Source organism: Mchenga conophoros, linkage group LG23 (genome assembly GCF_057382185.1).
Source record: "Mchenga conophoros isolate Kocher_MC1m ecotype Shallow Benthic linkage group LG23, M_conophoros_male_GT1.1, whole genome shotgun sequence".
Taxonomy (NCBI): domain Eukaryota; kingdom Metazoa; phylum Chordata; class Actinopteri; order Cichliformes; family Cichlidae; genus Mchenga; species Mchenga conophoros.
Genome location: NC_140547.1, coordinates 2,132,623 through 2,145,816, shown reverse-complemented (window position 1 = coordinate 2,145,816; position 13,194 = coordinate 2,132,623). Strand labels below are relative to the sequence as shown.

The 13,194-nt window shown below is 42.8% G+C and overlaps 1 protein-coding gene across 2 annotated transcripts in view; it reads left to right on the top strand.

Moving 5' to 3' along the window:
• The window catches only part of xpr1a (xenotropic and polytropic retrovirus receptor 1a), a 76,162-nt gene that overhangs the window by 42,071 nt on the left and 20,897 nt on the right, over nucleotides 1-13,194 (top strand). For both annotated transcript variants that reach the window (XM_085264304.1, XM_085264305.1), the window contains exons 3-6: nucleotides 7,203-7,304; nucleotides 10,781-11,001; nucleotides 11,133-11,282; nucleotides 11,375-11,458. In XM_085264304.1, coding sequence (XP_085120430.1) covers nucleotides 7,203-7,304; nucleotides 10,781-11,001; nucleotides 11,133-11,282; nucleotides 11,375-11,458 — 557 coding nt within the window. The remainder of the gene's footprint in view (nucleotides 1-7,202; nucleotides 7,305-10,780; nucleotides 11,002-11,132; nucleotides 11,283-11,374; nucleotides 11,459-13,194) is intronic.

Genomic DNA, 13,194 nt, shown 5'->3' with positions numbered 1-13,194 from the left:
ATCTGTTTGCAGTATTTTTAGTTAAAAGATCAGAGAGGTATGACGGAGCTAATCCATTTAGAGACTTAAAATCAATTCTACAACGTACTGGAAGCCAGTGTAAACGAGCCAAGACTGGAGAAATATGGTCGTGCTTACGAGCGCCTGTCAAGAGTCGGGCTGCCTCATTCTGAACTAGCTGAAGACGAGCGAGCAGAGCCCGGCTGATGCCAAAATAGAGACTATTACAGTTGTCAGGCCTGGATGAAGTAAAGGGACAATGATCACGAACACACTACCGTTGCAATAAAAACAATCCTGACTAGAAAAACACACACAGGGGAACGCCACAGTCATGGATTGGCCTCGCCAGACCTCAACATCACCGAAGCAGTGTGGGATCATCCTGATAGATATCAGAACAAAAGCCAGCAAACATCCAGGCTTGTTAGAATCATACAAAACTCTGTTTTTGGTTCATTTTCTGTTTCCATGTACGTTTGAATAAATCGCTGCAGGTATTTTCCATTTTCCCAGCTAAAGACAAAGAAATGAGAATCGCTGCATATTTACAAAATGCAACAGTGAGTTTGACTGCAGACGTACTTAAACTTATACTTTAATGGCAGTTTTAAATTTGTTTTCCTCAACTCTAATAATTCTAATTATTGCTGCTGCTTTCCTCATAAAGTGGTTATAGTTGATATTTGATTCAAGCCTGTGTAATCTGATTAAATGCAGAGTTTATCCATCGTGTGTGTCTCTCTTCCAGCTTCAGAGCTGTAAGATGCTCCAGCTTCCACCCTGAAGATATCAAACACTTCATACACACTTAGAAGAACCTTAAAGATAGATTCAAATTTTAAACCTACCTTCTTTAAAATCCTGCCTTTAGAGTTCGTTCACACCCGTGTTTCTTGGCCTGTCTCTGCTCGTCTGCCCAGTATAATTTTCTCATCATTTTCCAGTGTGCCTGGATGTTTTGTCTTCTCTCTCGGGTCCAAAGATCATCTCACACCCCATCTGGCCTCTTGCTTGCACTCTCTCCCTCTCGTCAAGTATTCACTTGGCTGTTGGTAATTTACTCGTCACATGTGCCTCATTTGTTTCTCTCGCACACCAAGACAAAGATATTAACACTTTGCAGAATGTGTCGAGTGTGTGTTTCTCTACTGTACAAGGCTTTATTTTATTTTTTTAGGGAGCTGCTTTGCTTGCAGTCTGGCAGTATAAATAGTACACAATAAACTCGGAGCTGCTGCAGTTCCTCACCCTTCCTCCGGTCCTCCCTCGCTGGCAGTCTCGCCCGGTGAGTGTGCATTCTTAATGCTCCCCTGGCCTCGATGAGAGAGATGATTGGTAGAATTAATTGTGGCTGCAGGGCTGAATGGGAATAAGTGAGAAAAAAGGCGCGATGGGGGAAGGGAGGTGGGGGTGTCGGGCTGGTTTTACTGCTGTGTTTCCTCCTTACAGCCTGGCACCAGAGGATGTTGAAGTTGTTTATGTGACCCCACTCTTTTTGTCTCTCTAGATTAATATCAGATCTGAGTTAAGTCGAGTCTCTTCGCTTTTATAGCTCAGTTTGTCTTTCTCTTTGTTCGGGATTTACACCTGTGCGCTTGCAGGGAAGAGATAAGTGGAGCTAATACAGCGGCAATCATAATGTAATGGCCTTTTCAGCTCCCCTGGCAGTAATGCCATCAGAATATAGTGTATATTGCACAGCGAGGTGTCGTTAAATGGGATAAATGGACCTTACAAAGAAGGACATGGAATTGGCGTGTGGAGAGGTTCGTGTGTGTTTGTTTTGGGGGAGTTATGGAGACAATGAGAGATGATATCCTCCTGACAAACCGAACACCGGTCAGTCGTCTACATGAAGCGTGCGGCAGCGTAAAGGAAAATAAAAATTGTCTGAACTAAAAACTAAATCAACAAATATATAAAGAGTTGATGTAGGGAGGTGTGCGGGTCTATTCCTGTTCTTGTCTCCAAATCTTGCTCGTGGTCGGCGAGTTAGAGGGTCTCCATGAAGGATTTATATGCTGGCGGTACAGAGTCGCGTCATAGAACGCCTCTATGGGAATATAAGAGGTTGGGGGTGGGGAGTGTGTGCGTGTATGTGTGTGTATGCATGTGTGAAGTGTTTCAGGGGTGAGTGTGGTAGGGTTGTGGGGAAGCTGTCTCATCATTTATTTATACAGTCCACAGAAGAAGGGGTTAGCGGCGAGGGGGGGGGGCTGCCTTCTGTACACCGCCCGGGGAATACTGCAGGTCAAGAGTTGTTTTTCTAGCTACCAGCGCAATTCTTTGTCTGAAAGCGTGAAGCCAGTGAATCAACACAACATGCTGGACTGGATCTCCTGTTCTAATGACATGTTGTATCAACGTCTGTCTCATGAACGCAGAAACTCAGTCGTTCCTCTGGCTGCTTCCTGGTAAAGCTGTTGACAGTGGCTGAGACAGCAACACAAAATGTGCTTGGGTTGCTTCATGTTCTCTGATTAGAAATTGATTATATACACATATGATTGTTTTTTTTAAACTACAGACTGGGAAAATATTTAAAATCAAGACCTTTGGTTCTGAAAACCTGGGAACATTTTATACAAATTGTCTGTTTTTTAGGCTTTCCTGTGTATTTTCTTTAAAGAAGTTGACCAAGTCCAAAATAAGGACAAACAAAGCCACTGTTTTTAAAAATTCCTTCTTACATTGTGTGATCAACACACTTTAATCTCTTGAAAATGGAAAGTATGTGCAGCGATTTATTGCACTGTGCAAACATAAGTGGAGATACAGTGTGCAGGCCAAAAACAGTGAAAGTCACATTTTCATATGACCACCTTTATTCTTCAACACAGCCTGAACTCTGTTAGGGAAGCTTTCTTCTTGAAGGACATTCAAAGCTCTTCTTTGGATGTTCGCTGCCTTTTGTTCCATCCTATGATGATCCCACACCGCTTCAGTAATGTTGTGGTTTGGGCTCTGTGGAGACCAATCCATGACTGAGAGTGTTTAATTTAGTGTTTCCTGTGCAGGTTTGCTTTTACTGCCTCATGGTGTGTTCGGGATCGTTGTCATGGCCGTGCATAATTCCATCAGTTTGGGAAAGATCCCCAAACCGTGACACAGGCTCCACTGTGGTTTACACCCAGTGTTGGACCGTTCTCCTGACTTCCTCCGTACACAGTGATCTGAACCAAAAACATTTGCCTTCATCACTCCATAAAACTTGTTGCCACTGATTTTCAAATCCAGTTTTTTGACAGATTGTTACTTATGTTACTTAAAAAGTCTCAAAAGATACAGTTTAATTTCTTTGCTAAGTTGTCTGTCAGCTGCTACATAGGTTTGTATCTTAAAGAAATAAATATTCCTCAGAAAACGGTCAGGTTCAGGACTGAAGTGCTCAGTGCTCGGCTGAAACAAAAACTTTGGACTGCGTCAGAAAGCCTTTTAAAAAAAGTCTGACCCCTTGGAAGCAAAATATAGTAAAAAAACATGGTGGTTGGCTCAAGACTTTTGCACGGCACTGTCTGTTGTTGAGGTTTATTGTTTGTTTTCTGTGCATTTTCACTCAAGGTTGAGAAAAATAAATTTGGGCCTCATTGCCGCTGAGAGCACAGAGTCAGCGCTCGTGTTTTACAGCTGTTAAATGTTCGTAAATCTAATCAAACCATATATTGATTTTTCTCCAGCTTTGGATAAATTACAGCCTAGAAAAATAGTCGTCATGTAGCCGTGAGCAAAATGAGAAGCACGGCTGCTGTAAATTTTCTGTGGTGATTGGTCGGGTGTATAAACGTCTTAATTACTGACTGAATGTCCTCACAAATCCTCTGAAGGTCCCGTTCGGTGCTACAAAAACAGAAGACAGTAGTGTTTATTGCTGAGACCTGAGGTGTGTGGACAGAAGTAATGCACACAGTGATCAGCGGGACACAAACACAAACACGCAAGAAACAAATAACCAGGACATCCAGGATTACAGTGGACATTGTGGCGCCCGCTGTAAGACGGCGTGGAGAGGGGTGCACCTGTCCTGCAGGTGAGTCACAGAGGGCCGATGCCATCTCCACAAAAACAGGAAATTATAAAACAGGCAGAATGATGCTTAATTGATGAATACATGCATATCATTGGAGCACAACTTACCTAAAGAAGTTTGATAACACTTTTTATTTCTTACTTTAAACTTTCGTGAAGCTTCTTATTCGTGTAGTGTAGTGAAAGCTTGTGAAGCCATCTCAGCTATGAACCGTCCAGACTCGAGATAATGAGAGAACCCACTGTGTCGCTGACAGAGACACGTCGTTAACATGAACACTGACAGCACTGATCAAATCAAAGATGCGCAACACGCCGCAGTCGTTGTATGACTTTCAAATGTTCCCATAATTAGGTTTCATTGCGTTTCTTCAGCAGTGACACGTGAAGCACGTGAAATGTAACTGTGAGGTGTAAACAGTACTCATGTATGCTAATAAAGATGGAGTGTGGGTTTGAGAGGAGCTAGGTGCCAGGATCCCTGCTGCAGCAGCAGCGGCGAGCCTGTTAGTGAAGCCACAGCTGTGAGGACGCAATCAAAGATGAACCCTGCTCCTGCTGTTGCCTTTGTTCCTACACATCACAATGCACAATGCTTTATGCATCAGCATAAAGAGCGTCTCTGTGTGCTAGGTGAGCAGAAAGCAAAGGTCATTTCATAGCCCATCTCCTACCTGAGAGCTGCCCTCACATCAGCACAGCTCCTCTCCCACCACCACGCTCGCTCTGTTAGTCAGAATCCAGGGTGGAGAACATTTCGCAGTGTATGTGGGCTTAATTCACCCAAAATGTCTCTGAACATGTGATTTAGTGCTCGACACGCTGATTAAAGAAACAAATGTTATTCTTTCATTCATCAGAATCACAGGTAATGTTCCTGACATTCACCTGCCCTTTACTGAGCACCACAGGAAGGTCGACATCAAATGTATTTGTATTTTTTTAAAAACATGGCAAAATATTTTGTCTCTTAAGTGACACCAGTTTGAAGTCTTCTGTACAAACTGCTGGTTTACATAAAAAGGTCTTGTTGGAGTTTATTTTTAAGAAAAGGTTTTGAATTTTTCATGATTGAATGGTTTTATATATATTTGGTTATATTTGGTAATCATGCTGAATGATTCACGGGTCACTAACTGCTTTACTGTGTCTCTATCCTTTAGTGCTCTTCCATGCAAAGTGTTCATTAGCAGGCCAACCTTTTACTTTGAATTACATTACAGCTCAGTTCGCTGCTCGCCTGCAGGTCTGAGTGAAGGAGTGAGTTGGATCATTAGTCATTGTGCCATAGCACGCTGGCCAGCAAGGTACTCAGTCGTTCAGCTAAGCTGCTAATACTAGCCAGCCGATTGGTCAGCATCCATCCATCCAGTCAGTGACCCCATCAGCCTGCAGGTGCTGAGGTACCTGAGCTGCAACTGGACCTGAGTGATGAGACAGACTGGAAACCATCTGCTTCTCTTTAAGTCACTCTTCTTCTGTCCACCTTTCATTTGTTCTTTAGTAGATTTAGTCGATGTTTTCTATTCTTCTGGTCTCCACTGTTCATACTTAGCTTCCTCTGTAACATAAATATTGTCTTATTTTGCAATTATACTTACTGTACCTCAGTCTGTACCATAATCTGGCCACTTTCTCCTCCCCTGCAAACTACAGTGCATGAAATCTGCATATTCATTCATAAATAAACCGGATGCAGTTCTTTGTTCACGTGTTGCCTTGTTATGATGTTATGATGATCTGGTTTGGAGGTTTTGAGTTAGAACTTCTTTTACACGCGACTTTTTTGCTAACATGGACGCTATTTTGTCAGCAGGTGTTCCTCTCTGGTGCTTCAGAGGATTTGTAATTTTACAGCTATTCATATTTTCACCTGTCGAATAACCTTTTAATCAGCCTATCCATTGATTATCTCTGTGTGGTTCTGTGCAGGTTTTCCATTTATTTTTCTTGTAAAACGGTTGGACTTTAAAACTTCTGTCGAAGATTGTTTCACCTTCACAGTCTCATACACTGCTGTGTGTGTGTGTGTGTGTGTGTGTGTGTGTGTGTGTGTGTGTGTGTGTGTGTGTGTGTGTGGAGTGGTGATATCGACAGGCTGCTGCCCGCGGCTTTCTTTGTTATTACTGTAGCCAATAGAAAGCCTGTCCACATGCCACCTGCAGCCTAGCTTACTTTATATATTAGCTTGTGTTTACAGAGCTGTGTAACCGGTGGATCTGACAGAAGAGCTGCTTTATCCAGCAAACCTACATTTCTCTTTGTTCCACTTGAAATGACCTTTTTCATTTTGCTGTTTTGAACATGACAGACAGAGTTGAGCTCAGTCAAATATTTATGGAACAAGTACGACTCTCTGAATGTTTCCGATCTTTTAGGAAACTGTTTATTATTATTATTGTCACACTGAGGAGCTCCATAGTTTCCTGCTTCATTCCTGGGAGAGATAATAATTCCTTTGGGGTCATGTCAGGAAGGGCATCCAGCATAAAAACAGCTGTCAAATCAAACATGCAGTGCTACCCGCTGAGGTGACCCCTGATGAATAAAGGCTGTCTGAGGATTTGAACATCATTGCAGTAACGAGCTGATGATGAATTTAAAGCAGTGTTTAGAACATGCACTGCAGAAGTGAGCGCACGTGTGTGCGTGTGCAGTAACTGGCCTTCGGCTGCATTTAAGCTGTGTCAGGTGTTGGATAGCCTGCTGTGAATGAGGCAGAGGATCATTTGAGACGGAGCATCAATGCTGATTGAATTGGCTGGTCCTGAAAAAGACATGCAGGGTTTTGTCAGACAGTGGAGAGACAGGAGGAAGCTGCTGATCTAATTGTAGCTCTGAATGGACGTCTGTTTGCCTCGTCGCTGATGAACCCTTAAAGGGTACGTGCTGTTTTTGGAGGATTAGCCAGTTGGCTAAATCACCCAGTCACTGATAAACATAGATGGCAGCTATTGCATGTCCCTTTAGTCCACTGTAGTAACACTGAAACAAACAAAACACAAAGTTGTTACATTTTTCACATTTTTGCTCTAATTGCTTTGGCAGCTGTGGATTTGTGTACACGAGTGGAGTGGGAGTCCCACAAATGATAACCTGCTAATTTAGCTGAATGCTGCAGTAAACACACTCACCACTGCTAATAACCATCGTTTCTTTCTTTCTTTTAACAGTCACAGATGAAGACACGGTGAAGAGATACTACGCTAAGTTTGAGGAGAGGTTTTTCCAGACCTGTGAGAAGGAGCTTCTGAAAATCAATACTTTCTATTCAGGTATTTATTTACTTCACTTACTCTCGAGACAATAATTGGCGGAGATTATATTAAATCAAGTCGATTACAAGAGGTCGTCTCAGAAATTTCATGGTTACTATTCAGCTGGCAAATTTAGAAAAATCAATGTTAAGCAATATCACCTTAACTTCATTTAAAAACAATACTTCCATCTTTGAACGAGCTCTGGAACTAATCACAAATCAATGCTTTAACCTGTCTTCTATAATCACATATTGCATGTAAATATGTAAAGACTCCTATCAGCTGTATCCTCATTTACTTCTTAGCATTTTTGCATAATTCACACTGTTTATTTACTCTGTGCTGAGTTCAGACATGGCCAGCGGTAGTCGCGTTTCAGAGCAAGCCTGCCTGTGTGTATTTCAGGGAGTGAAGCGGGGAATGTGTGTACTGTGTAACATGAGATGGAAGCCATAATATATTCTGGTATTCTGGTACCAGAAGGTCCTGAGCTCCAGCTCTGAGTGAAGTGATGTTATCTAACAGCAGACCGTGCTTCCCCTGGAGGCCGTTAATGAAACTGCAGACTTGCTGGGTCAACGGCCGGCCAAGGCTGACCGGGAAGATTGTCCCAGCTCGTAATGATGGGGTGTTTCTGGCAGACTGATGGCGAGAGCAGCAAACAGACGTGGTATAAATCACTTTGGACCTCGTTACCATGAAGCTGAACCAACTTTGAATGTCTTGATTTTTCTCAGAGCGTTGCTGTTACCAACGCTCTTTCCTTACAAAGGCAGCTTATAGAGGAGAGCGCGGTGGCACGGTTTGATGAGAGAAATCATCATCAACATATTTAAATGACCACCAACCATCGTGATTTTTACTTTCTACAATAATGAGAGAAAACGCTACAAATTTTGAAACTTAAACTGCTGTTTGGGTTCAGTTCTGTTGTTTAGATGTGATGTCACCTATAAATAAAACAGACATTTTTCATAGTGCAAGTCTGAGGTCTTTTTTCTCATTAAACGAGAAAAAAAGAATCATTTAATAAAACTGAGTGGGCTGCGAACTAAACTTAGAGGATAGAAAGTATCGATCCCATCACGCTAGTACGCCCATATACTAATACCAGCGTTGGTATTGATACTATCAATATTTAGATCAATCTGCCTACCTCTGCTTTATAATTGGCAGGTTGGTGCCTGTTGGTAGAGCTCAGTAGTGCCTTTAAAAAAAACAAAAATTGCATGTTATTGTCTGTCAGTGAAGGACTATGAATAACGAATAACAGAAGAAAACAGTCATTTCGGTGTCATTCGTCTCAGTGTGGCATGTGACATGAGTCACATCAGGGTTACAACAGTGAGTCAGTGAGTCCTCAGCAGCTCCGAGGTCGGTTAAAGCTGTGCATGAAAACATCAACATCTCCTGCTTATCTTCCACACACAGGAGGAGGGAGCAAGAAATTACAGAGCTGTGTGTGTGTGTGTGTGTGTGTGTGTGTGTGTGCGTGTGTGTGTGTGTGTGTGTGTGTGTGTGTGTGTGTGTGTGTGTGTGTGTTTAAAGCAGAGATGGAGATAAATTGCGTGCTGACTTTACATAAGACACTTGCCTCGACTGAGCTTTCTCCCTCTGAAAGGGGTCCCTGACCTCTCACAGCCATCCTGCTGCAAAGCGCTAGAATCCAGTCTGTTGGACAACAACACTTTCATCATCGTGGATTAAATACACAACAAAAAGAAATGAAGAAATGCTGTTTTAGGCTGATAGGATTTCACCCTGTCACTTTCTGGAAGCTGAGAAAGAACAAAAGGTGTTTGAAAACACCACCACAGTAAAGACAACGCCGCTGAAACCTAAACCAACCAACACCTGTCTCTTTCAGCTTCATTAGCCCCACACAGATGAACTGTCCAGCCACATCTTCTGATGTGACGCTGCACTCTTGACCTCAAGGCAGTCTGACTTTCTCACGAGCATTAAGTGGAGCATTGGTTCGTATGCTTCTGTGCCTGTTGAGGGATTACTGCGAGTTTGGATGTCGAAGCAAAGTTTTTGCTTTCCCACGAGGCATCGATGTGACATCGAATAGCATAAAGAGGAAAAATCTTTGTCGGGCGGGTTCCACTCTTGTGTAGAAAAAGAAATACTCAGGGTTGTAGTAATATACCCTGAAAACATTGTTTATGTCGACAAAGAAATTGTGTCATTCTACTTTTGGATTGACGAGCATGAGGATGTAATGGAAAGCAGGCCACTAAGCTGCCATCTACGTGCAAACAATGATAAACAGATGTTAGCTTTACTTCTATTTTCAGTTTGAAAAAGAGTTTTATTCAAATACATTGAAGAAAATGAAGAAAACAGGAAGTTAAATGAGAAGAAACTGGCTTCATTTATTAATGATTAGTTATTCTTTTTTTGAAACAGGTTGTTCCACAAACCAGCCGGATGCAGGAAAATGTATGTTTGCACACAAACAAGAAATACTACCATGTGAACGGAGCAGGAAACAGCAAAGAAAAGGGAAAAAGAGGGGGCTGCAGGTCTTGTTGGCCTGCTACAGAGAGTAGGTGGCTTTGAAAAGAACCGTGTAGGTTTGGGAGGACACCAAACACCGGTTCACATCAGAGCAGGCCCAAATGATTAGTTATTCTGACCTGTTTCGGGTGGCTGTGGTTCAGCATATAGAGCAGGTCATCTGCTAATCACAAGGCTGGTGGTTCCCTGGGTTCTCCGGTCTGCATCCCAAGTGTCCTTGAGCAAGTTGCTGAACCCCGAGTTGCTCACGATGCATTCGACGTGCTGTGGACGTGAGACAGAAAGCAGACAAAGTGGCGTATAAGAACCAGTCATTCACCATTTAAACAAAGAGCAGGAGGAAAATGAGAGCTGCTTGTTGGAAAAGTGAGTTGAACTGCAGGAGAAGTTAATGAAATGCAGGTTGCTGTCCAAGCAGCGTGTGATTACCCCTCCTCTCTCATTCTGTCTCTCTGGCTGTATTAACCTATCTCTGACCCAGATAATGGTTCCTCAGTCAGCAGCATTCACAGGTCAGCCTAAGAGTCTCCATGCTTCTGCTTCCTGGAACAAGCAGAAATAAAGAATCATTTTTATTGTTATTTGCTGCAGCAGTTTTTTGCATTTTAACAATATCGAGGTTAAGCAGCAAATGACCAAAGTAAAGGCTCTAATTTTACGCAAATGCAGGAATAATATTAAAATTTCCAAAATAAAAGTCCAAGCAAACCAACAACTTGTTTTTTAACAGCTCCGCTGGGCTTATTAGGACCTTTATTATTTTTGTATTACTCTACATATCCTCTAAAATGTATAATATTCATTATAATATGTGCAAATACACAGTGGCTATAATAACAATCAACACGCTTAACAGTAGATAAAACTGGAAGTTGTGCTGTGCAAGTGTAAACGTGTGTAAACGTGTGTGTGTGTCCACAGCACAGTATGTAAGATGTATGTGACATCCTTTCATTGTCCTTCTGCAGAGAAGCTTGCCGAGGCCCAGAGACGATTTGCGACGCTGCAGAACGAGCTGCAGTCTTCACTGGACGCTCAGCGAGAGAGCAATGCTTCGCCCGGTCTGCGGAAACGCAAGACCAGGTTCCACCTGTCGCAGGAGGAGCGCTGCAAACACCACAACATCAAAGACCTGAAGCTAGCCTTCAGCGAGTTCTACCTCAGCCTCATCCTGCTTCAGAACTACCAGGTTTTTAGTGCATCTACACACTCAGATCACTTTATGTCACCTGCAGTCGTTTGATCAGACTACATATCCTTTCCAGTCTCTTTCCAGTCTGGTGTGGTCTGTAGCTGCTGGTTTCTTCTTGTCTCCCACAGAACCTGAACTTCACTGGTTTCCGTAAGATCCTGAAGAAACATGACAAGATCCTGGATACTTCCCGCGGGGCAGACTGGCGTGTGGCTCATGTGGAGGTGGCACCTTTCTACACCTGCAAGAAGATCACACAGCTCATTACTGAGACGGAGGTGCCTGCCTGCCACACGTGGACTTTACTACATGTCAGACGTGTGTAGAAAAAACGAACATGTCTGAAACGAATGGTTGTTTTTGTATCCAGACCCTGGTGACCACAGAGCTGGAGGGAGGCGATCGTCAAAGGGCCATGAAGAGGCTGAGAGTTCCTCCTCTGGGGGCAGCTCAGGTCAGAATCACAGCTGATTACACTGGAAACACACCTGTTCATACATAATCAGCTATATGAACAGGTGAATAGAGGAACAAAGGTGAATGAAGTCACTCTGAACATGGCGTAGTTGTTTGTACCAGACAGGCTCGGCTGAGTATTTCCAAAATTGCTGATCTGCTGGGATTTTCCTGCACAGCCACGTGTAGAGTTTACAGAGAATGATCTGATATACTGCAGATAATATCTGGGCTAAAATGCCTTGTTGATGTTAGAAATCGGAGGAGAATAGCCAGACTGCTTTGAGCTGACAGGCTGAAGGCAACAATAACACAACCAAGTTGTGCAGAAGAGCATCTCTGAGCACACATGCCAAACCTCGAAGCAGATGGCTACAGCGTAAGGTTACAGTTCACACAGGCTCACCACAACCAGACAAGACTGGCACTGCTGGACAGGATGCAAGCAGACGTGAAAGGATGGAGCCATGCTTGCATCCACAGTTCAGGCTGGTGCTGGTGGTGTAATAGTGTGGGGGATACTATCTTCTTTAGCACCAAGTGGCCATCATGGTAGCTCCAGCCTACCTGAGTATTCTTGCTGGCCATGTCCATCCCTTTATGACTGCAGTGTCCTCATCTTCATGGCCTCCACAGTCACTGGATCTCAGTCCATCAGAGCACCTTTGGAATGTGATAGAGCTGGATATAGACGGCAAATATGCATCAACTGTCAATATAGACCAGGATCTCTGAGGAATGTTTCCAGACCCTGTTGAGTCTAGTCTTAAATAATTAAGGCAGTTCAATAAAGAGAGATCATTTAGAAAAACTGAACATTATTTATTGACTTAAGGGATTTGATTTTCTGAGCTCTTTGGCAATTAGACTCCAATGAACCATCATAGCAGAGTCCCAGCAACAATAGTGATTAGAACAGGATCCCCAGAGTGTAGATGCTGAAGGTGAAGTTGGAGGTTAGGACAGGTGGAAGAGGGTAGCACGAACGAGAGTCCAAGTGGCAGAAGATCATTGATATTTACAGAACCGAGACTGAAGATGGGGCAAGAAAATAATCAAACCAGAGTAATAATGTCAGTGTTGAGTTTGTGGATGTGAAGAATAGACTAACAGCCTGAATTTCAAGGTAAGCAGGTCAATCAGTGATTAAAGATCATCTTTATTGAACTTGGATAGAAGCTTCATTACTTAAGTCAAAAGTTGCTAGTGAATGTGCTTCTCATACCTCCCCTGTTCTGTAATTGTACTGTTGCAGATGTCACCTCTTGAAGAACAAATGTTGAAATGCTTGCTGAAGAATATCCCAGCATGCAATATTTTTGCATTTATCTAACTATAAAAAAATACAATTAAAAGCAAAACATTCCAGTTTTTAAAAGAAAGAGAAATAAAGCCAGCGGGGTGAGAAAGATTGAGAGAAAGACAAAGGAAACCATCGGAGCCTTCAGTATTGATTTTATAAGTGCCTCGACTCTGTTGAACAGACGGGATATCATTCAGGAGAAAAACAAGGCTCTCCAATGCATCTTTTGCTCCTGCATTAATTACTGTCATGTCTGGCTTAAAGTGTGTAACATGTGAGCTCTCCATGTCTCCTGTGTGTGTGATAAATATATTTATGCTTACGAGCAGGTAAAAGGAATGAAATTGGTTTAGAGTCTGTGACTCATTGCTGCATGACGTTTTGTCTAAAGCGTCTTTGGACGTGTTCGTGTGAGTCGTCACGTTAATCCG